Genomic DNA, 23009 nt, shown 5'->3' on the forward strand with positions numbered 1-23009 from the left:
TGGCGTAAATCCTGGAGGCGGAGCTTGCAGTGAGCTGAGATCCGGCCACTGCACTCCAGCTTGGTCGACAGAGCGAGACTCCGTCTCAAAAAACAAAACAAACAAACAAACAAACAAAAAAAAAACACGACTACTACTTATGCATACCAGGTGCTCTGCTATGAGCTTTTGTTTAATTATCTCAGTACACTCACACAGCCTGTATGAGATTAATATGGTAAACCACATATACAGATGAGATAATGGAGGTTTAGAAAAGCTCATTAGCTTGCCTAAATTCACCCAACTACTGTGATTCAAATTGGATGTGAATGCAGAGCTAGTTGACTCAGAAATGGGTGCTTTAATAATACTATTCAGTTCCTATATTTTGCAACATATCCCCACATAGCGTATTAACATGTTCTTAGAGGTATATGGAGAAGGAAAATTCACCTAAAAATCTATACCAGGGAAGAGTTAGCAATCTTTGTTTAGGTTCATCCGAAGTTTCTTTAGGCAGTTTTCTGAAATAACCTTCCCTATGGCTGGTATTGCATCAGCAGCAGTTTCAATAGGGCAGTCTTGTGTCTACAGCTCAAGAAAATCAGAGCCTGGGTCATGGTGGGTAGGCAAAGGATTAGGCAGCAAAGTCATTGTTAGGAGGGAAGCAATAACCTAAGCCAAATAAATGGTCATAGTACACCCTCAAGCTAAGATATTGTCACAAACGGGCTGGAGCCTGGATTCATTCATCAAAGAACACGCCTGTTGTTGATTGTGCAGAAGGCATCCATTTAGGGAATTTGAATCTTTGAGACACGATAGAGCAAACAAAGCAAATCACATTTATTGCACACTTGATGTATGCCAGACACTATGCCAGGCAATTCATTTGCACAACTTTGTTGTATTCTTATCAAAATCTATTGAAACAAGTATTGTTATCTTATTTCAAGACGAAGATGCTAGGACTTTAAAAAAGTTTTTGGATTAACATTATACAGCTACTAAGCAAGATCCTACCATATAAATGCTTTCTGTGCATCTTTCCACAGTCCAGTGCTGTTTTCCTGGAGATTGCTACTGAAAGTCATTTTCAACCTCATACCTGGAAGGCTAGGGAAGCCGAGGCACAGAGAAGATGAATGATTTTTCTGAGGTCATAAAACTATTAAGTGCCAGAACCAGGTTTTACTGCCAGTCTATTTGATTTCAAAATTTTCTCAATTAGGTCATTGCCATCTCTATGTTAATATATTGTTAATCCTTAAGAAAACTGTCATTTGACCCAAGCTCCCCACACCAGCGGCCACCCCGCTTCTTTGCTCTTGTTGCTGCAAAATTCTTTTAAGATGTATCTACACTCACGTTGGCAGTTCCACTACTTCTGGCAGCCAGTTCCTCTACTTCTGTTCTCCTAACTTTTTCAGATTGCTTTTCCCCTCTCATGCTCGTACAGAAGTCACCCTGATCCCATACTGCTCAATCTATGACCAATTCCCAGTCTTGGGTGATCTATTAGCAAGGCCATCTTGATCTTCTATTGAGTAAACTTTCTTCAAATGGCTCGTAGTGTTGTATACACTCAATCTTTCTCCTACCTCACTGAACACTCCTTCTTACTTCTCTCTAAGCTCTTAACACAGGAGCATCTCTTTTTTGATGCCCCTGTCTCTTGCTTTCTCCTCATGACTTTGGTGAATTTATGCCGTGTTCATAACTCTAAGTATCACCTACATTTCAACAACATAAAAAATTATAGCTTCGGCTGAGACCTGTTTTCCAAACTCTAGACTTGTATTTGCAGATGTCTACCTTATATCCTTATTTAGCTGTCTAACAGATATTTCCAGTACCTGATTCCTATTCTTCCCTCAAAATCTCTGCTTCACCAGCTGCCTCTCTCATCTCAAGAATCTGCATCTTTGTCATTATTACTACTGTTAACACACTGATCCAAACCATTATCGTTTCTTGTCCGGATTATTTAAAATAAATAATAAAAACTAAATATTTAATGGGATTTCCTACTTCAAACTCACTTCATCTAGGGTCTGTTTCAATATGGCAGCCAATACGGCAGTGTGACCAAAATGTGTCCCGTTATGTCATTCCCCTTCTCAAAAGTCACCTTACCACCTGACTCAAACAGTTGAAACAGTTACAATGGTCTTTTCTGAGCTCCTCTCTCTTTCTCTACACCCATCATACCATCACATTCCAGCTGTAGGATGTTGGCTGTAGAATTTTGCACTGGTCAAGTCCCCAGATATCAGCTTTAATAATTACCTCATCCTTTTCAAGTCTTTGTCCATATTTTATACTCTCAGTAATCCCTACTGTGAACTATTTAACAGAGTAAACTGCCTGCCATCTTACTTTGTGCTCCTGATTCTGCTTATGCTGTTCCATTAAAATATATATATATATGTGTGTGTTCCCTTTATTTTATATAAATATATATATACACACACATATATATATATTTTAATGGGAACAGCATAAGCAGAATCAGGAGCACAAAGTAAGATGGCAGGCAGTTTACTCTGTTAAATAGTTCACAGTAGGGATTACTGAGAGTATAAAATATGGACAAAGACTTGAAAAGGATGAGGTAATTATTAAAGCTGATATCTGGGGACTTGACCAGTGCAAAATTCTACAGCCAACATCCTACAGCTGGAATGTGATGGTATGATGGGTGTAGAGAAAGAGAGAGGAGCTCAGAAGAAGACCATTGTAACTGTTTCAACTGTTTGAGTCAGGTGGTAAGGTGACTTTTGAGAAGGGGAATGACATAACGGGACACATTTTGGTCACACTGCCGTATTGGCTGCCATATTGAAAACAGACCCTAGATGAAGTGAGTTTGAAGTAGGAAATCCCATTAAATATTTAGTTTTTATTATTTATTTTAAATAATCCGGACAAGAAACGATAATGGTTTGGATCAGTGTGTTAACAGTAGTAATAATGACAAAGATGCAGATTCTTGAGATGAGAGAGGCAGCTGGTGAAGCAGAGATTTTGAGGGAAGAATAGGAATCAGGTACTGGAAATATCTGTTAGACAGCTAAATAAGGATATAAGGTAGACATCTGCAAATACAAGTCTAGAGTTTGGAAAACAGGTCTCAGCCGAAGCTATAATTTTTTATGTTGTTGAAATGTAGGTGATACTTAGAGTTATGAACACGGCATAAATTCACCAAAGTCATGAGGAGAAAGCAAGAGACAGGGGCATCAAAAAAGAGATGCTCCTGTGTTAAGAGCTTAGAGAGAAGTAAGAAGGAGTGTTCAGTGAGGTAGGAGAAAGATTGAGTGTATACAACACTACGAGCCATTTGAAGAAAGTTTACTCAATAGAAGATCAAGATGGCCTTGCTAATAGATCACCCAAGACTGGGAATTGGTCATAGATTGAGCAGTATGGGATCAGGGTGACTTCTGTATGAGCATGAGAGGGGAAAAGCAATCTGAAAAAGTTAGGAGAACAGAAGTAGAGGAACTGGCTACCAGAAGTAGTGGAACTGCCAACGTGAGTGTAGATACATCTTAAAAGAATTTTGCAGCAACAAGAGCAAAGAAGCGGGGTGGCCGCTGGTGTGGGGAGCTTGGGTCAAATGACAGTTTTCTTAAGGATTAACAATATATTAACATAGAGATGGCAATGACCTAATTGAGAAAATTTTGAAATCAAATAGACTGGCAGTAAAACCTGGTTCTGGCACTTAATAGTTTTATGACCTCAGAAAAATCATTCATCTTCTCTGTGCCTCGGCTTCCCTAGCCTTCCAGGTATGAGGTTGAAAATGACTTTCAGTAGCAATCTCCAGGAAAACAGCACTGGACTGTGGAAAGATGCACAGAAAGCATTTATATGGTAGGATCTTGCTTAGTAGCTGTATAATGTTAATCCAAAAACTTTTTTAAAGTCCTAGCATCTTCGTCTTGAAATAAGATAACAATACTTGTTTCAATAGATTTTGATAAGAATACAACAAAGTTGTGCAAATGAATTGCCTGGCATAGTGTCTGGCATACATCAAGTGTGCAATAAATGTGATTTGCTTTGTTTGCTCTATCGTGTCTCAAAGATTCAAATTCCCTAAATGGATGCCTTCTGCACAATCAACAACAGGCGTGTTCTTTGATGAATGAATCCAGGCTCCAGCCCCTGTTTGTGACAATATCTTAGCTTGAGGGTGTACTATGACCATTTATTTGGCTTAGGTTATTGCTTCCCTCCTAACAATGACTTTGCTGCCTAATCCTTTGCCTACCCACCATGACCCAGGCTCTGATTTTCTTGAGCTGTAGACACAGAGACTGCCCTATTGAAACTGCTGCTGATGCAATACCAGCCATAGGGAAGGTTATTTCAGAAAACTGCCTAAAGAAACTTCGGATGAACCTAAACAAAGATTGCTAACTCTTCCCTGGTATAGATTTTTAGGTGAATTTTCCTTCTCCATATACCTCTAAGAACATGTTAATACGCTATGTGGGGATATGTTGCAAAATATAGGAACTGAATAGTATTATTAAAGCACCCATTTCTGAGTCAACTAGCTCTGCATTCACATCCAATTTGAATCACAGTAGTTGGGTGAATTTAGGCAAGCTAATGAGCTTTTCTAAACCTCCATTATCTCATCTGTATATGTGGTTTACCATATTAATCTCATACAGGCTGTGTGAGTGTACTGAGATAATTAAACAAAAGCTCATAGCAGAGCACCTGGTATGCATAAGTAGTAGTCGTGTTTTTTTGTTTGTTTGTTTGTTTGTTTGTTTTGTTTTTTGAGACGGAGTCTCGCTCTGTCGACCAAGCTGGAGTGCAGTGGCCGGATCTCAGCTCACTGCAAGCTCCGCCTCCAGGATTTACGCCATTCTCCTGCCTCAGCCTCCCGAGTAGCTGGGACTACAGGTGCCCGCCACCTCGCCCGGCTAGTTTTTTGTATTTTTTTTAGTAGAGACGGGGTTTCACCGTGTTAGCCAGGATGGTCTCAATCTCCTGACCTTGTGATCCGCCCGCCTCGGCCTCCCAAAGTGCTGGGATTACAGGCTTGAGCCACCGCGCCCGGCCAGTAGTAGTCATGTTTATTATTGATTAGGCCTATCTATATATTAGGTAACTGGACACAAAAGTGATACCAACTGAAATTTCATTTTTAAAAATTCACAATTCAAGGCAAGAGTAACGTGATAGAAGGTTTAATCCAAACTTTTTTTTTCTAAATATTTGAGACCCTATGGTAAGAAGATCTTCATGAAAATATAAGAAAATAAATACGGAATATGGTATTAAATCATTAATTCCTGAGGTTTTATGTAACTCTCCATTCAAGACCCAGCTGGTCATGCCATCCCTGGAGATGGCTTCACAGCCCCCAGAGTTTTAGTGAATAACCCCACCCTCAGAGGCAGCTTCCCCTTTGAGGGTCAAGTACACTTGAGACCACAAAAGTCATCTCTCCTTCTATGGAAAACTGTTGTTGGAAAGAAATCCCTCAATGGAGATTGTAGTTATTCAGACTAAAGTTGGAGCTATCATTTTGTACTTAGCATACTTTGAGATTAAAAAAAATAATAATTTTATGAGAGCTGTGTGATAAAAACAAAACAAGGGTTTTCTTGATGTTTTCCAGATTTAATCAAAGTAAGTTATTTTGTATTTATTTAAATTTTACTTGCAGTTTGGGAGGCCTCATTCTATGTTCAGCCCTACTGTGATTTGTGTGGCCTTTAGCAAGCTACACGTCCTCTGGAAGCCTCAGTTTCCACATTTGGAAATAATAACATTTCTGTGGAAGATGGTTGTGAAGAGTAAATGAGTTTGTATGTTTAGCATACCACGTAGGTATAAGGTGCTTAAGAATGGTAAGTTCTTTCCCAGGATGACTTGTTGATGACTTTGAAATAACCCTGGTTTACCATGGTCTTGAAATTATCAAGCAACCAACTTCATGCAATAACCAACCAAGAATAGGCTCATAATTACATCTCCCATTCTCTCCATAGAAATTTAAATGAATTCACACCATTTTAATTAAATTTTCTTATTTTCAATAGCCTTGAAGAACATTTGGCACACACACACAATACAATTGTTAGGGCTTCTATATCACACATGAAAATCTTGAGAATTATCTGCTAAACAAATACTGTATCCATGTGACGGTCTTTAATTATTGTGAGCCCAGAGAGACTGTAATCAATAATATATTGACTACAACTCATAATATTCTGAAATGTCATCCTGGGCTCCACAAATGACTTTAAAATTCAATATGCAAGATTTTCATGGGACACCCAGAGGAATTTGATAGAAAATAGCATTGCTGTGTTTCTATATTTGATCTCTTTCTCTTTTCTTAGAACTAACACAAGTAAATAAATCAATAACATAAAGGCAAAATGCCTTTTCTTTTTCTAATAAACTGTGTATAATAATTGTAGTCTTGGTCATTTCCAAATAATCCCAACTAGATGTGAAGTGGAAAAAGAGATTCACATGAAAGTAAAATTAGCGATGGTCTCTGGACATGCTGAATGTTCAACCTGGATTCTGGAGACTGGAGTGCACTCACTATAACACTGTTTTTTTTAATACATATTAACCTCTACTCAGGGTTACAAAGCTGGTCCCTCAGGTGATTCACAGAATAGTGTCACCCAAGTTTGTTTGGAGGATTAAAATAAAACAAATGATAGAAAGCATGTATTAGACTTATACATTCCTCCCAATGTAGACAAAAATTAGTCACTGGAAACTGAATCCACAAATCGCCTTTCTGAAGTGTTCATTTTTAAATGCATTTACATATTTGCAGGATGATGAAGTATCTGGCTTTTATACTGACTTACATTTTTTGTTTATTCAGAAATAGGTTTACGTTACAAGAACAAAGTAAAATACACTCTCATTCTTTGTATGGTCAGGATTTATTAGCACACTGATGATGAAAAATTATATGTATATTGTTGCCTGTTGTCTAAGATGGTAATATTTACCTATTCCTGTTTATTACGTGTTTACCAGCCTGATAAACATGCATGATCAGGAAGAGAAAGTATTTTTGATTGAACCATACTTGACACATAAATGTCCTCAGCCTGAAGGGTTTGATAAATAGGAAGCATGCAAAGTTTAGCTTGAGATTGTAAAAACAATCTTTATATTTTGTACATTGAACAAAAATAGACACAGTTTGCAAAAACTATAGCCTAGTCAGACCTGGACCAATATATAAAACTATCTTCTAAATATGGACAGACTAAATGTTTGTATTTTTTTCATGACTTCAAAAGAGTTCAAAACAATGTCCACTTTGTATTGCATGATCAAGGAACATAGTGATTATAGATTTAATATTTTGTACATTTTAGAACTAAACTAATTTTGCTCAGTCTTTTGTTCCCTGCCCTCTGATTATCGTGCCTAGATAATACTTTTGACTTTAGAGTATTACAAAGTCATCCCAATAGCTATTTGAGTAGAAGTAATGGATGTAAGATCTAGTTAATAAGGATAATAAAAATACTTTCATTATGTATTTATTGAAATACATAATAAAATTTATTCCGGTTATTTATTATGTGTTGATTTTCTGATAGGTTTATTTGGGCTCTTCTTTTCTCTTTATTTTCCTCATAGTGCGGGAGTTGGCCGGACTGGTGGTTTCATCGTCATAGATGCCATGTTAGAAAGAATAAAGCATGAAAAAACTGTAGATATTTATGGCCATGTAACTTTAATGAGAGCCCAGAGGAACTACATGGTTCAAACAGAAGACCAATACATCTCTATCCATGATGCACTGTTAGAAGCAGTGACTTGTGGAAATACCGAAGTGCCAGCTAGAAACTTTTATGCCTACATTCAGAAGCTGACACAAATAGAAACAGGAGAGAATGTCACAGGAATGGAGCTCGAATTTAAGGTATGGTATTGGATGTGATGTGGTTAACATTCAGGAGCGAGTCATTCTGGGTTTGTCTTTGAGTCGGGGCTTTACTTTAACCTTTCAAATTTGTGAAGTACAAGATCCATTTGACATTTCCCTCAGTTGTATGATTCTAAAATGTATTCCTCCCCTTTTCCTCTTCTATTCTTTGCTTCCTAATAATATCTTGAGCCCTTATGTCTGCTAATTTGAGAGATTATACTTTCAGAAAATATATAGAAATCCACTAGACTGTAGAGAGTAATTAGGTAGATATGAAAAGCAGTACAATTTGAATAGTCATTTACTTTAAGTAAACAAAAGATTTCTATCGAAAAGGGAAATGTGGGGTACATTGCATTCAAACCATAGGTGAACATGACTGGTGGGTTTTTCCTTTTTTTTTCTATTCAACAGCATCTAGCCAGCTCAAAAGCTCACACCTCAAGATTTATCAGTGCCAATCTTCCATGTAATCAATTCAAAAATCGCCTTGTTAATATTATGCCGTATGAATCCACAAGGGTATGCCTGCAGCCTATCCGTGTAGTAGGAGGATCTGATTACATCAATGCCAGTTTTGTTGATGGCTACAGGTATCTACTTTTGCTCCCCTGACTATCCAAAGCGTTGATATTTACATGTGCCCTAGTTTCATAACCGGAATAAATTTCATCTTCATTCAAAGCCATTTTCTTTCTGCATAGGTCATCATTTAGTCCCCTGATTTTTTTATTATTTTGGATAGGAGTAAGAAGCAGTAGTTATGAAGTGTTTAATCTGGTCTTCTGCACTCTTCTTTCAGAAGCCAATTGGATTTGTAAGGAGTTAATAAAGAATCTGTTTTGTACCATATTTCATAAATGTAATAGATTGTACGAGAGTAATTTCTAGAAAATGAAGCTGCACATCTAAGTGTTTCTTAAGTGATTTGTATGACACAGGAAATTGAGCTATTAGCATTGCACTAACATTCAAATAATAATGATAAAGACATACATCATAATATTAACAAGCAATTTATTTTGCAAGGTCCCTAAAATGTATTAAATGCTCTCATTTGATTGTGTAATCTTAGCAGGAATTTACTGCAATTGCATTAATAATATGTTTTCATTTTTTATTACCAGGTTGATGTTTATATATCAAGTGTGAGCTTTTGCATGTTCTCTAAATACTTTAACACATTCTTTTCATTCTCTGTAATTCAGACAACAGAAAGCCTACATCGCTACCCAGGGGCCCTTGGCAGAGACCACTGAAGACTTCTGGCGGATGCTCTGGGAACACAATTCCACCATCGTTGTGATGCTCACCAAGCTGCGTGAAATGGGCAGAGTAAGTATGTGGCCCTTGTGTTTCTCCTCATAAGACATGTACTCTATGGAGAAATGAAGACTTTGTTTTAATAACTCTTGTGCTGGTGTCATTATTTTGGAAATGCAGTGGACTCTGGACACAATCCAGACCATCATTCCTCGTTAGTTTCTAAATTTGTAAAGCCACATCAAGTTTTAAAATTTCTGTGTTTTAAAGAAAGATCTAGTGATTTGTTTCCAGTGAAGCACAAACATAGAGACAAATGAGTAGCAGGTGACCCTGTTTGACTGACGTCTGACTCTCAGCATTTTTTTACTGCCTTTTGTTCTGGACATGCTAGAGTTTGATGTGCCATCATTTCTCTGTATGAAGGAACTTGACTTTCTTTTCTTCCTGTGGCAAATTCTTACTTGCCTACCTTTCACCCCCATTGAATAAAGTGTTGGAAAGTGACATGATTTTTCTAAGGATAAAACCTGGTAATCCCAGATCCACTTTTTAAAAAATGTGGGGTTTTTGGGGGGAAATACACATAAAATAGTATTAGAAATACTTAAGGTTTCTACTATTTATTAATACTTCTCTACTATTATGACCTAATATTATTTAGAGATACCTCTTAGATTGACTTCATGTGAGCATTTTTTCGTATTTGCCTCAGATATTTTCTCTCTGTCTTCTTTGTGTCAATTAAATAGAAGTGCAGCTAAAGCCCAATTTTTAGAGCCCCCAGAGAGAACAAAGAGAATATCAGACTAGGAAAGTAACTGACTTACTCTGATGTGGCCACTGACTCTGCAGGGTTTAGCCAAGTCATTAAAATGGCCTGGGCCCCCCCGTTTCCTTGACAAGTAAGATTGCAACAAATCAATTCAGATGTTTCTATGCCCATACTGATGGTTCTCTTCATTCCAAACCATAGTGGTGCAATGTATTGTTGTCATGGCCAGCATTGTCCAAGGACTGATGTAATTATTTGGATAACTTGTAGGTGTGAAGATGCTTACCCTATCAAAATATTCAATTCAACTCGTGTATATTAAGCAGCTACCTATGAAGGGAGCTCATGGTTTCAAAGAAAAAGTGAGTCATATGCAGTTGGAATTGCCTTGAATTTTGAAATTTTATTAATGGGATAAGGAAATTAGATAGATAGACAGACAAAATGTTCTTTGTACTTTGCATAGTTTAACATTAATCTTCTCTCCTTTTAGGAGAAATGTCACCAATACTGGCCAGCAGAACGGTCTGCAAGATACCAGTACTTTGTTGTAGATCCCATGGCTGAGTACAACATGCCACAGTACATCCTAAGGAAATTCAAGGTCACAGATGCCAGGGTAAGTTGGCACAGTCTTCAACTCTTAACCATTAGCTGAAAAGTAGTCTAAGATACCTCTCTCTCTGGGAGAAGCATTTGACTGTCGTCCCAAAGAGAAATCACTCATTCTGGAGAACATTTTTTTTTAAATATGTAAGAGTAACTTTTCCTCTGTCTGGCAAGCTTTCTCCCAAACCTTAGTTTGGCTTTCATTCAAACATAACATCTGGCAGCTCAACCTTGGGGATGCACTTGGTGAGTGTTTGTGCTGGGAAGCTTTTATTGATTGGTTGGCTGTGCTTACATTCACCTTCTCAGCTCATTCTCTCTGGAGCTTTTTTGACTTCTTCATTACTTGAGGCTGTAAATATGTTGTTGTTTTGCAAAGCCCTTTAGGTCATATGGACCCAGAGGTTAATTTGGTATGATTTTAAAACTGCAGAGCAAATGGCATTCTTTAGAAAAATCTGACAAGCTTTGCACATTCTAATTTGATTCCTGGCATGGCTTATTCCTCAGTGTGCTAATGTGTCTGTCCATGAGAGCTGTTCTCCCATGACCCTCGTTGGCTAATTTTCATTCTGCATTTCTTATCTGGATTGTTGAGTCCAAGGTTCAGCCCTGATGTAAGATGTTCTATGCATAAACTCATTAATATCTTTGCCTTTGGCCACTTTCAACCCATAATTACAAACACATCTTAAGGGAGAACAGGTCAATTCAAAAACCTGCCTTGTGTTTGGAAATGTCATAGTGGGTGGGTTGAATAAAACTCTAGGGTAGATCTATTTAGTTGATCCATTGTTTTTTCTGGAAAGCAGCTTTCTCCAAATTTATGTTTGGAGATTGTCTGCTAATCCCCAAAGCCTGGCCCTGGCTGTTGACCTTAAGTGACAGAGAAATTGGTTAGCAGGAGGGTTGGCCTAGGTGACCGACCTGTTAATCCCAGAAAGTTGTATTAACTATTCTGAAGGTGACTGTATTCAAGGCAGCAGTTAAATTTCTAGGTCTTGAGTGTGACCTGCCCCATTGTTTAAAAAAACAAAGAAACAATACTCTTTCAGAATTTGAAGCTAGGTATGTGAGTGAAAATAGAAAGTGCATTTTGAGTAAACTCACCAACTATTCCTGGTGATAAAGAAAAGAGACCAGGCCCCACCAATGGCAAAGACACCTTTCCTACTCCACACATGCCCAACTTAAATCTGATCACAATAAACACAAGAAGATTGAAACCAGAAATTGCTCACCGTTTTTGTTAAGTCTCCCTGTGATTGTATAATTTTCCTAGCGACCACACTTGCTGTTTGTGCTCCTGGAGTGTTTGTCATCTCAACTTCCCAGTTTAGGAAGCAATTTGGAACTTGAGAATAGAGTGTTTTTTTGGTCCCTTCCTTTTTTAAAAAAAATAATACTTTAAGGGATACATGTGCAGAATGTGCAGGTTTTTACATAAGTATATACGTGCCATGGTGGATTGGTACACCATCAACCATCATCTACATTAGGTATTTCTCCTAATGCTGTCATTCCCCAAGCCCCCAACACTGCAAAAGGCCCCAGCGTGTGATGTTCCCCTCCCTGTGTCTATGTGTTCTCATTGTTCAACTCCCACTTTTGAGTGCAGCATTTGGTTTTCTGTTCCTGTGTTACTTTGCTAAGAATGATGGTTTCCAGCTTCATCCATGTCCCTGCAAAGGACATGAACTCATCCTTTATGATGGAATACTCACCATAGTATTCTATGGTGTATATATGCCACATTTTCTTTATCCTCCATCACTGATGGACATTTGGGTTGATCCCAAGTTTTTGCTATTGTGAGCAATGCTACATTAACATAGTGTGCATGTGTTTTTATAGTAGAATGATTTATAATCCTTTGGGTATATACTCAGTAATGGGATTACTGGGTCAAATGATATTTCTGGTTCTAGATCCTTGAGGAATCACCAAACTGTCTTCCACAATGGTTGAACAAATTTACACTCCCACCAACAGTGTAAAGTGTTCCTATATCTCCACATCCTTTCCAGCATCTGTTGTTTCCTGACTTTTTAATGATCACCATTCTAATTGGTGTAAGATGTTATCTCATTGTGGTTTTCATTTGCATTTCTCTAATGACCAGTGATGGTGAGCAGTTTTTCATATGTTTGTCAGCCACATAAATGTCGTCTTTTCAGAAGTGTCTGTTCATATCGTTTGCCTACTTGTCAATGGGGTTGTTTTTTCTTGTAAATATAACTTCTTTGTAGATTCTGGATGTTAGCCCTTTGTCAGATGGATAGATTATGAAAATTTTCTCCCATTCTATAGATTGCCTGTCCACTTTGATGATAGTTTCCTTTGCTGTGCAGAAGCTCTTTAATTAGATCTCATTTGTCAATTTTGGCTTCAGTTGCCATTGCTTTTGGTGTTTTAGTCCTGAAATCTTTGTCTATGCCTATGTCCTGAATGGTACTGCCTGGGTTTTCTTCTAGAGTTTTTATGGTTTTAGGTCTTAGGTTTAAGTCTTTAATCCACCTTGAGTTAATTTTTGTATAAGGTAAGGATCCAGTTTCAGTTTTCTGCATATGGCTAACCAATTTTCCCAACAGTATTAAATAGAGAAGCCTTTCCCCATTGTTTTTCCTCAGGTTTGTCAAAGATCAGATGGTGGGAGATGTGTGGCGTTATTTATGAGACCTCTGTTTAGTTCCATTGGTCTTTATATCTGTTTTGGTAGCAGTACCATGCTGTTTTGGTTACTGTAGCCTTGTAGTGTCCTTTGAAGTCAGGTAGCGTGATGCCTCAAGCCTTGTTCTTTTTGCTTAGGATTGTCTTGACTTTGGGGGCTTATTGGTTCCACATCAAATTTAAAGTAGATTTTTCCCATTCTGTGAAGAAAGTCAATGGTAGCTCGATAGGGATAGCATTGAATCTATAAGTTACTTTGGGCATAATGGCCATTTTCATAATATTGATTCTTCCTATCCATGAGCATGGGATATTTTTCTATTTGTTTGTATCTTCTCTTATTTCCTTAAGCAGTGGTTTGTAGTTCTCCTTGAAGAGGTCCTTCACATCCCTTGTAAGTTGGATTCCCAGGTACTTTATTCTCTTTGTAGCAATTGTGAATGGGAGTTCACTCGTGATTTTGCTTTCTATTATTGCTGTATATGATTTGACTCTCTATTATTTGTGTATAGGAATGCTTGTGATTTTTGCACATTCATTTTGTATCCTGAGATTTCGCTGAAGTTGCTTATCAGCCTGAGGAGATTTTGGGCTGAGACGATGGGGTTTTCTAAATATACAATTCTGTCATCTACAAACAGGGACAATTTGACTTTCTCTCTTCCTATTTGAATGTCCTTTATTTCTTTCTCTTGCCTGATTGCCCTGGCCAGAACTTCCAGTGCTGTGTTGAATAAGAGCAGTGAGAGAAGGCATCCTTGCCTTGTGCCAGTTTTCAAAGGGAGTGCTTCCAGTTTTTGCCCATTCTTTATGATAGTGGCTGTGGGTTTATCATAAATAGCTCTTCTTATTTTGAGATACGTTCCATCAATACCTAGTTTATTGAGAGTTTTTAGCACGAAGGGCTGTTGAATTTTGTCCAAGGCCTTTTCTGCATCTATTGAGTCAATCATGTGGTTTTTGTCATTGGTTCTGTTTATGTGATAGATTACATTTATCGAGATCCATATGTTGAACCAGCCTTGCATCCCAGGGATGATGCCGACTTGATCATGGTGGATAAGCTTTTTGATGTGCGGCTGGATTTGGTTTGCCAGTATTTTATTGAGGATTTCTGCATCGATGTTCATCAGGGATACTGGCCTGAAATTTCTTTTTGTTATGTCTCTTCCAGGTTTTGGTATCAGAATGGTGCTGGCCTCATAACATGAGTTAGGGAGCATTCCCTCTTTTTCTACTGTTCGGAAAAGTTTCAGAAGGAGTGGTACCAGCTCCTGTTTGTACCTCTGGTAGAATTCGGCTGTGAATCCGTCTGGTCCTGCACTTTTTTTGGTTGCTAGGCTATTAATTACTGCCTCAATTTCAGAACTTGTTGTTGGTCTATGCAGGGTTTCGACTTCTTCCTGGTTTAGTCTTGGGAGGGTGTATGTGTCCAGGAATTTATCCATTTCTTCTAGATTTTCTAGTCTATTTGCATAGAGGTGTTGATAGTATTCTCTGATGGTAGTGTGTATTTCTGTGGGATTGGTGGTGATTTCCCCTTTGTCCTTTTTTACTGTGTCTATTTGATTCTTCTCTATTAGTCTGGCTAGCACTCTTTTTAGTTTGTTCATCTTTTCCAAAAGCCAGCTCCTGGATTCACTGAATTTTTGAAGGGTTTTTTGTGTCTCTATCTCCTTCAGTTCTGTTCTGATCTTAGTTATTTCTTGCTCTTCCACTAGCTTTTGAATTTGTTTGCTCTTGTTTCTCTAGTTCTTTTAATTGTGACGTTAGGGTGTCAAGTTTAGATCTCTCCTGCTTTCTCTTGTGGGCATTTAGTGCTATAAATTTCTCTCTACACACTGCTTTAAATGTGTCCCAGAGATTCTGGTACATTGTGTCTTTGTTCTCACTGGTTTCAAAGAACATCTTTATTTCTGCCTTAATTTCATTATTTACCCAGTAGTCATTCAGGAGCAGCTTGTTCAGCTCCCATGTCATTGTGTGGTTTTGAGTGAGTTTCTTAATCCTGAGTGAGTTCTAATTTGATTGCCTTGTGGTCTGAGAGACCATTCATCATGATTTCCGTTTTTTTGCATTTGCTGAGGAGTGTTTTACTTCCAATTATGTGGTCAATTTTAGAATAAGTGCAGTGTGGTGCTGAGAAAAATGTATATTCTGTTGATCTGGGATGGAGAGTTCTGTAGATGTCTTTTAGGTCTGCTTAGTCCAGAGCTGAATTCAAGTCCTGAATGTCCTTGCTAATTTTCTGTCTCATTGATCTATTGACAGTGAGATGTTCAAGTCTCCCACTATTATTGTGTGGGCGTCTAAGTCTCTTTGTAGGGCTCTAAGGACTTGCTTTATGAATCTGGGTGCTCCTCTATTGGGTTCACATATATTTAGGATAGTTAACTCTTCTTATTTCATTGATCCCTTTGCTGTTTTGTAATGGCCTTCTTTGTCTCTTTTGATCTTTGTTGGTTTAAAGTCAATTTTATCAAAGACTAGGATTGCAACCCTTGCTTTTTTTTGCTTTCCATTTGCTTGGTAGATCTTCCTCCATCCTTTTATGTTGAGCCTATGTGTGTCTCTGCATGTGAGATGGGTCTCCTCAATTCAGGACACTGATGTGTCTTGACTCTTTATCTTGCCAATCTGTGTCTTTTAATTGGGGGCATTTATCCCATTTACATTGAAGGTTAGTATTGTTATGTGTGAATTTGATCCTGTCATTATGATGCTAGCTGGTTACTTTGCCTGTTAATTTGATGCATTTTCTTTATAGTGTCAATGCTCTTTACAATTTGGTATGTTTTTGCAGTGGCTGCTACCAGTTTTTCCTTTCCATATTTAGTGCTTCCTTCAGGAGCTCTTGTAAGGCAGGCCTGGTGGTGACAAAAATCCCTCAGCATTTGCTTGTCTGTCTCTCCCTTGCATATGAAGCTTAGTTTGGCTGGATATGCAATTCTGGGTTGAAAATTACAGTATTGTTAAACAGATAACCTTTAAAGAAAGTCAGGCAGTCTTTCCTCCAAATAGAAGGAATTTGTACACATGAGTCAGAAATGAAATACCCAGGACATTCAGAGGAGAATAAATCTGTATTACCTAGCTCTGAGTCTCCTTCCCGTGCTTCCAAATCTTTTCCAGAGACAGAGGGGGATAAATTATGCTTCATGGTAAACCATCATTAGGTACTTATGGGTCAAATAGTTTCTCTGTTTCTCAGGATTCCCACACACTTGATGTCACTCCTGTTGTCTCTCATTCGTCATGACTCATCCTCATATCTGACCCCATCCTCAAATAACGCGTCAAGAATCTGGCATGTACCGGTGAAAACCACAAGTAAGGTGATGAGTGCTCATCTACGTGAGATCCTTTCTCTTCTTAATATAGCAATGATAAATATTGAGTCCCTGTTCACTTACCCAGAACCTTGGGAACATGCACATATATCTGAAACATGTGTTAACAAAGATGGAAGGGAGGAAGAAGTTGAAGCCTCTTTAATGAGAGAAGAGACCATTTAGGAGTAGGACCTCTTTCAAATGAGTTCAGTCTCTCTAAGCTGGATTATTTCTGTCTGCTAATGAGTGGGGAGAAGGTTGATGGGCAAAGTTATCATTCCTGCTTCTATAAACAGAGGTTCCTTTCCACTTTTCTTGTGCTTCTAGAAACACCTTAAAATTCCACAAGGAATCAGAAATGCCTTAGTGTCTCCTTTTCAACCCAGATGTACTTCATGAGTCAGAGCAGTTTTACCTAATCATTCTGAAAAAGAAAAACTGCTCTTGCATCTGGCTTTTTCCCTACCTTGTTGGTGTATCTTGTTAAAGTCCCTCACAGACTGTTAATTCCTGTGCTCAGCCAGGGAGAGCTTTTTTCAGAAGGGGCATTTGTTTGCTAGTAGTCCTTGGTATCCTTAAGGGATGCTTTATTTCCCACTTAACAGCACAGTCACATGGCTCATGCTATGTCCCCTGCCATGGTAGAATTGTATTCCTTGAGACATGGGGGGCATCAGGTTAACAGCAACTACTGGGTTTGTGTCAGATTTTAAGTGTCATCATTGTCATTTGACAATGTTAGAAATATGCCAGCACCAGCAGATGTGAAGTTATCGTGACAACTGCAAAAGCTCTGGTCTGGAGCCATGCCTGGGTGCTGGTTTCAAATTACAAAGTGATAAGTTTCTGAAATTTTCAAATGGAGTATGTATGTTCCATTTTGGAAAGAACGCAGACATGATCAGGTTATGAACCCAAACTTTGGGTCTCAGAAGCGTTTGCTAATAGGGGAACTATGTGGCTATTTACTAACGAGAACCAGGTTTTTAACTGGGAAGGGAGAGTAAAAATTGTGATTTAAAGGTATGTGAGTGTGGACAATATTCATAGCAGTAGCACTAAGTTTCTAGGTAAACATGCTCCTAACTTTTTCTACCCTTTGTTTTTGGAAATAAAAATGACCTCTTGTGGTCTGTGCGTTGTGAATCCTCTGGCGTCTTCCTTGTGGCGGGTAGTGGGTTTCCTTCTAAAGGAAGGCCAGCTCGCAACAGTAAGGCGGTTCCAGTTCACTCACTGGCCAGAGCAAGGAGTGGCAAAGTCCGGAGAAGGATTTATTGACTCATCGGCCAAGTCCATAAAACAAAACGACAGTTTGGCCAAGATGGACCCATTTCGGTCCACTGAGGTAAGTTACAATTCAAGAATGGTAAGTTTCCATTGTGATTAAAGCAGTGTGGATAACTGGTGAAATAAGTGTTGGTGGTTTTCATTGTACACACCTTTTGTATAAGTTTGCTTATTTGAATATTATCTTGGAAATGATTATGAAACTTAAAGCAGGTTTGATTTCTCTTTTCATAGAGTGAAAATAATCAGAGGAAAACGTTTATCCCCAAATTTGCTTCCTATGAGACAAACCAGATTACCAATTTTACCATTAATATGAATCGTTGGTACCTCCCCTAGTAATAATTATGTGTTAATCATTTCATATTTGCTTTTGCTTTCATAGCAATGCACTGATAGCTAGCTATCTTCTCCTGTGTTGGTCTTTGTGAAAAACTCATGAATAGCTATCGAACCTTATGACAATACTAATTCCTGCCAGTCAATAAGTGCTTGGTAAGGGTCTAAGTTTAAAAATGCACATTTGCTTGAAAATTGTTTGCTATATCAGAAAATGAAGTACCTTCAAGGTAATTATTTTCAATAGTTCTAGAGCATTTTAACTCAAGTCATTGACGTTAATAGAAACAGCAAGTAAATGGTTCAGACATTCACCGTAAATTTTGTTTTTGGAAGTTGCTGTGCAAAAACCTCTAACAAAAGGAATCCCACCTAATTTTATTTAAACTAATATATTTTAGGATTCTAGCAACTTGACATCTAAATTGCTAATTCTTTTTAGGTGTGAAACTCGTGAGCAGATTATTAAAAAATACATTTTGCTTCAGTACATCAAGAAAAAACTATAGTTCTTAATGACATAGAGAAGACCAGAATCTCAAAACGGACAAAATATAGAAATTGGGCCAAAGATACCTCTGTGTCCAGGCTCAAATTCTATTGATTTGGCTCTAGATAATGAAAGTTTCTGTGGACATCACGTTATCTAGCTGATGTTAACAGAAAGTCTTTCTAGCATCCCTTGTTTCTCAGGCATGTTATGAGCAAGCAACTTATGTACATTTTCTCGAAGCGCATTGGGAACCTGGGAGGAAAAATGAAGGGGCAAATGCAAACTCAAAACAGAGAAGGGAGCGAAAAAGAAGAAGAAGGACATGGGATGCGAGGGAAAGAGATCCTTTCAACCCTACTTCCTCTCGCAGTGGAGGCGATACAATTCCTCTTTAGTTTGCTAAGAATGATGGTTTCCAGCTGCATCCATGTCACTACAAAGGACGCAAACTCATCCTTTTTTATGGCTGCATAGTATTCCATGGTGTATATGTGCCACATTTTCTTAATCCAGTCTGTCACAGATGGACATTTGGGTTGATTCCAAGTCTTTGCTATTGTGAATAGTGCCGCAATAAACATACATGTGCATGTGTCTTTGTAGTAGAATAATTTATAATCATTTGTGTATATACCCAGTAGTGGGATGGCTGGGTCATATGGTACATCTAGTTCTGCATCCTTGAGGAATTGCCATACTGTTTTCCATAATGGTTGAACTAGTTTACAATCCCACCAACAGTGTAAAAGTGTTCCTATTTCTCCACATCCTCTCCAACACCTGTTGTTTCCTGACTTCTTAATGATTGCCATTCTAACTGGTGTGAGATGGTATCTCATTGTGGTTTTTTTTTTTTTTTTTTTTATACTTTAAGTTTATCTTTAAGTTCTAGGGTACATGTGCATAACGTGCAGGTTTGTTACATATGTATACTTATGCCATGTTGGTGTGCTGCACCCATCAACTCGTCAGCACCCATCAATTCATCATTTATATCATGTATAACTCCCCAATGCAATCCCTCCCTCCTCCCCCCTCCCCCCTCCCCATGATAGCCCCAGTGTGTGATGTTCCCCTTCCCGAGTCCAAGTGATCTCATTGTTCAGTTCCCACCTATGAGTGAGAACATGCGGTGTTTGGTTTTCTCTTCTTGTGATAGTTTGCTAAGAATGATGGTTTCCATGCTGCATCCATGTCCCTACAAGGACGCAAACTCATCCTTTTTTATGGCTGCTGCATAGTATTCCATGGTGTATATGTGCCACATTTTCTTAATTCCAGTCTGTCACTGATGGACATTTGGGTTTGATTCCAAGTCTTTGCTATTGTGAATAGTGCCGCAATAAACATACGTGTGCATGTGTCTTTGTAGTAGAATAATTTATAAATCCTTTGGGTATATACCCAGTAGTGGGATGGGTGGGTCATATGGTACATCTAGTTCTACATCCTTGAGGAATTGCCATACTGTTTTCCATAATGGTTGAACTAGTTTACAATCCCACCAACAGTGTAAAAGTGTTCCTATTTCTCCACATCCTCTCCAACACCTGTTGTTCCTGACTTCTTAGTGATTGCCATTCTAACTGGTGTGAGATGGTATCTCATTGTGGTTTTGATTTGCATTTCTCTGATGGCGAGTGATGATGAGCATTTTTTCATGTGTCTGTTGGCTGTATGAATATCTTCTTTTGAGAAATGTCTGTTCATATCCTTTCCCCACTTTTTGATGGGGTTGTTTGTTTTCTTTCTCGTATATTTGTTTGAGTTCTTTGTAGATTCTGGATATTAGCCCTTTGTCAGATGAGTAGGTTGCAAAAATTTTCTCCCATTCTGTAGGTTGCCTGTTCACTCTGATGGTAGTTTCTTTTGCTGTGCAAAAGCTCTTTAGTTTAATAGATCCCATTTGTCAATTTTGCTTTTTGCTGACCGTTGCTTTTGGTGTTTTAGACATGAAGTCCTTGCCCATGCCTATGTCCTGAATGGTACTACCTAGATTTTCTTCTAGGGTTTTTATGGTATTAGGTCTAACATTTAAGTCTCTAATCCATCTTGAATTAATCTTCGTATAAGGGGTAAGGAAAGGATCCAGTTTCAGCTTTCTACTTATGGCTAGCCAATTTTCCCAGCACCATTTATTAAATAGGGAATCCTTTCCCCATTTCTTGTTTCTCTCAGGTTTGTCAAAGATCAGATGGCTGTAGATGTGCGGTATTATTTCTGAGGACTCTGTTCTGTTCCATTGGTCTATATCTCTGTTTTGGTACCAGTACCATGCTGTTTTGGTTACTGTAGCCTTGTAGTATAGTTTGAAGTCAGGTAGCGTGACGCCTCCAGCTTTGTCCTTTTGACTTAGGATTGTCTTGGCAATGCGGGCTCTTTTTTGGTTCCATATGAACTTTAAAGCAGTTTTTTCCAATTCTGTGAAGAAACTCATTGGTAGCTTGATGGGGATGGCATTGAATCTATAAATAACCTTGGGCAGTATGGCCATTTTCACGATATTGATTCTTCCTATCCATGAGCATGGTATGTTCTTCCATTTGTTTGTGTCCTCTTTGATTTCACTGAGCAGTGGTTTGTAGTTCTCCTTGAAGAGGTCCTTTACATCCCTTGTAAGCTGGATTCCTAGGTATTTTATTCTCTTTGAAGCAATTGTGAATGGAAGTTCATTCCTGATTTGGCTCTCTGCTTGTCTGTTACTGGTGTATAAGAATGCTTGTGATTTTTGCACATTAATTTTGTATCCTGAGACTTTGCTGAAGTTGCTTATCAGCTTAAGGAGATTTTGGGCTGAGACGATGGGGTTTTCTAAATATACAATCATGTCATCTGCAAACAGGGACAATTTGACTTCTTCTTTTCCTAACTGGATACCCTTGATTTCTTTCTCTTGCCTGATTGCCCTAGCCAGAACTTCCAACACTATGTTGAATAGGAGTAGTGAGAGAGGGCATCCCTGTCTTGGAACAGTTTTCAAAGGGAATTTTTCCAGTTTTTGCCCTTTCAGAATGATATTAGCTGTGGGTTGGTCATAAATAGCTCTTATTATTTTGAGGTACGTTCCATCAATACCGAATTTATTGAGCGTTTTTAGCATGAAGGGCTGTTGAATTTTTTCAAAAGCCTTTTCTGCATCTATTGAGACAATCATGTGGTTCTTGTCTTTGGTTCTGTTTATACGCTGGATTATGTTTATTGATTTGCGAATGTTGAACCAGCCTTGCATCCCAGGGATGAAGCCCACTTGATCATGATGGATAAGCTTTTTGATGTGCTGTTGAATCCGGTTTGCCAGTATTTTATTGAGAAGTTTTGCATCGATGTTCATCAGGGATATTGGTCTAAAATGCTCTTTTTTTGTTGTGTCTCTGCCAGGCTTTGGTATCAGGATGATGTTGGCCTCATAAAATGAATTAGGGAGGATTCCCTCTTTTTCTTTGATTGGAATAGTTTCAGAAGGAATGGTGCCAGCTCCTCCTTGTAACTCTGGTAGAATTCATCTGTGAATCCATCTGGTCCTAGACTTTTTTTGGTGGGTAGGCTATTAATTGTTGCCTCAATTTCAGAACCTGCTAATTGTCTATTCAGGGATTCAACTTCTTCCTGGTTTAGCCTTGGGAGAGTGTAAGTGTCCAGGAAATTATCCATTTCTTCCAGATTTTCTAGTTGATTTGCGTAGAGGCGTTTATAGTATTCTCTGATGCTAGTTTGTATTTCTGTGGGGTCAGTGGTGATATCCCCTTTATCATTTTTTATTGTATCTATTTGATTCCTCTCTCTTTTCTTCTTTATTAGCCTTGCTAGCGGTCTGTCAATTTTGTTGATTTTTTCAAAAAACCAACTCCTGGATTCATTGATTTTTTGGAGGGTTTTTTGTGTCTCTATCTCCTTCAGTTCGGCTCTGATCTTAGTTATTTCTTGCCTTCTGCTAGCTTTTGAATGTGTTTGCTCTTGCCTCTCTAGTTCTTTTAATTGTGATGTTAGAGTGTCAATTTTAGATCTTTCCTGCTTTCTCTTGTGGGCATTTAGTGCTATAAATTTCCCTCTACACACTGCTTTAAATGTGTCCCAGAGATTCTGGTATGTTGAATCTTTGTTCTCATTGGTTTCAAAGAACATCTTTATTTCCGCTTTCATTTCGTTATGTACCCAGTAGTCATTCAGGAGCAGGTTGTTCAGTTTCCATGTCGTTGAGCGGTTTTGATTGAGTTTCTTAGTCCTGAGTTCTAGTTTGATTGCACTGTGGTCTGAGAGACAGTTTGTTATAATTTCTGTTCTTTTACATTTACTGAGGAGTGCTTTACT

The 23009-nt window shown here is 38.3% G+C and overlaps 1 protein-coding gene across 1 annotated transcript; it reads left to right on the plus strand.

Annotated features, from left to right (window-relative positions):
* The first annotated feature begins 3137 nt into the window (after positions 1 to 3137).
* LOC115893135 (receptor-type tyrosine-protein phosphatase S-like) lies at positions 3138 to 17926 on the plus strand. The gene is given in 7 exon segments (XM_030915938.1): positions 3138 to 3154; positions 7642 to 7927; positions 8348 to 8526; positions 9142 to 9268; positions 10465 to 10590; positions 17775 to 17859; positions 17862 to 17926. Coding segments are annotated over 7 exon segments (885 nt in total).
* The last annotated feature ends 5083 nt before the right edge of the window (positions 17927 to 23009 follow it).

This window comes from Rhinopithecus roxellana, chromosome 14 (genome assembly GCF_007565055.1).
Source record: "Rhinopithecus roxellana isolate Shanxi Qingling chromosome 14, ASM756505v1, whole genome shotgun sequence".
Classification (NCBI taxonomy): Eukaryota; Metazoa; Chordata; class Mammalia; order Primates; family Cercopithecidae; genus Rhinopithecus; species Rhinopithecus roxellana.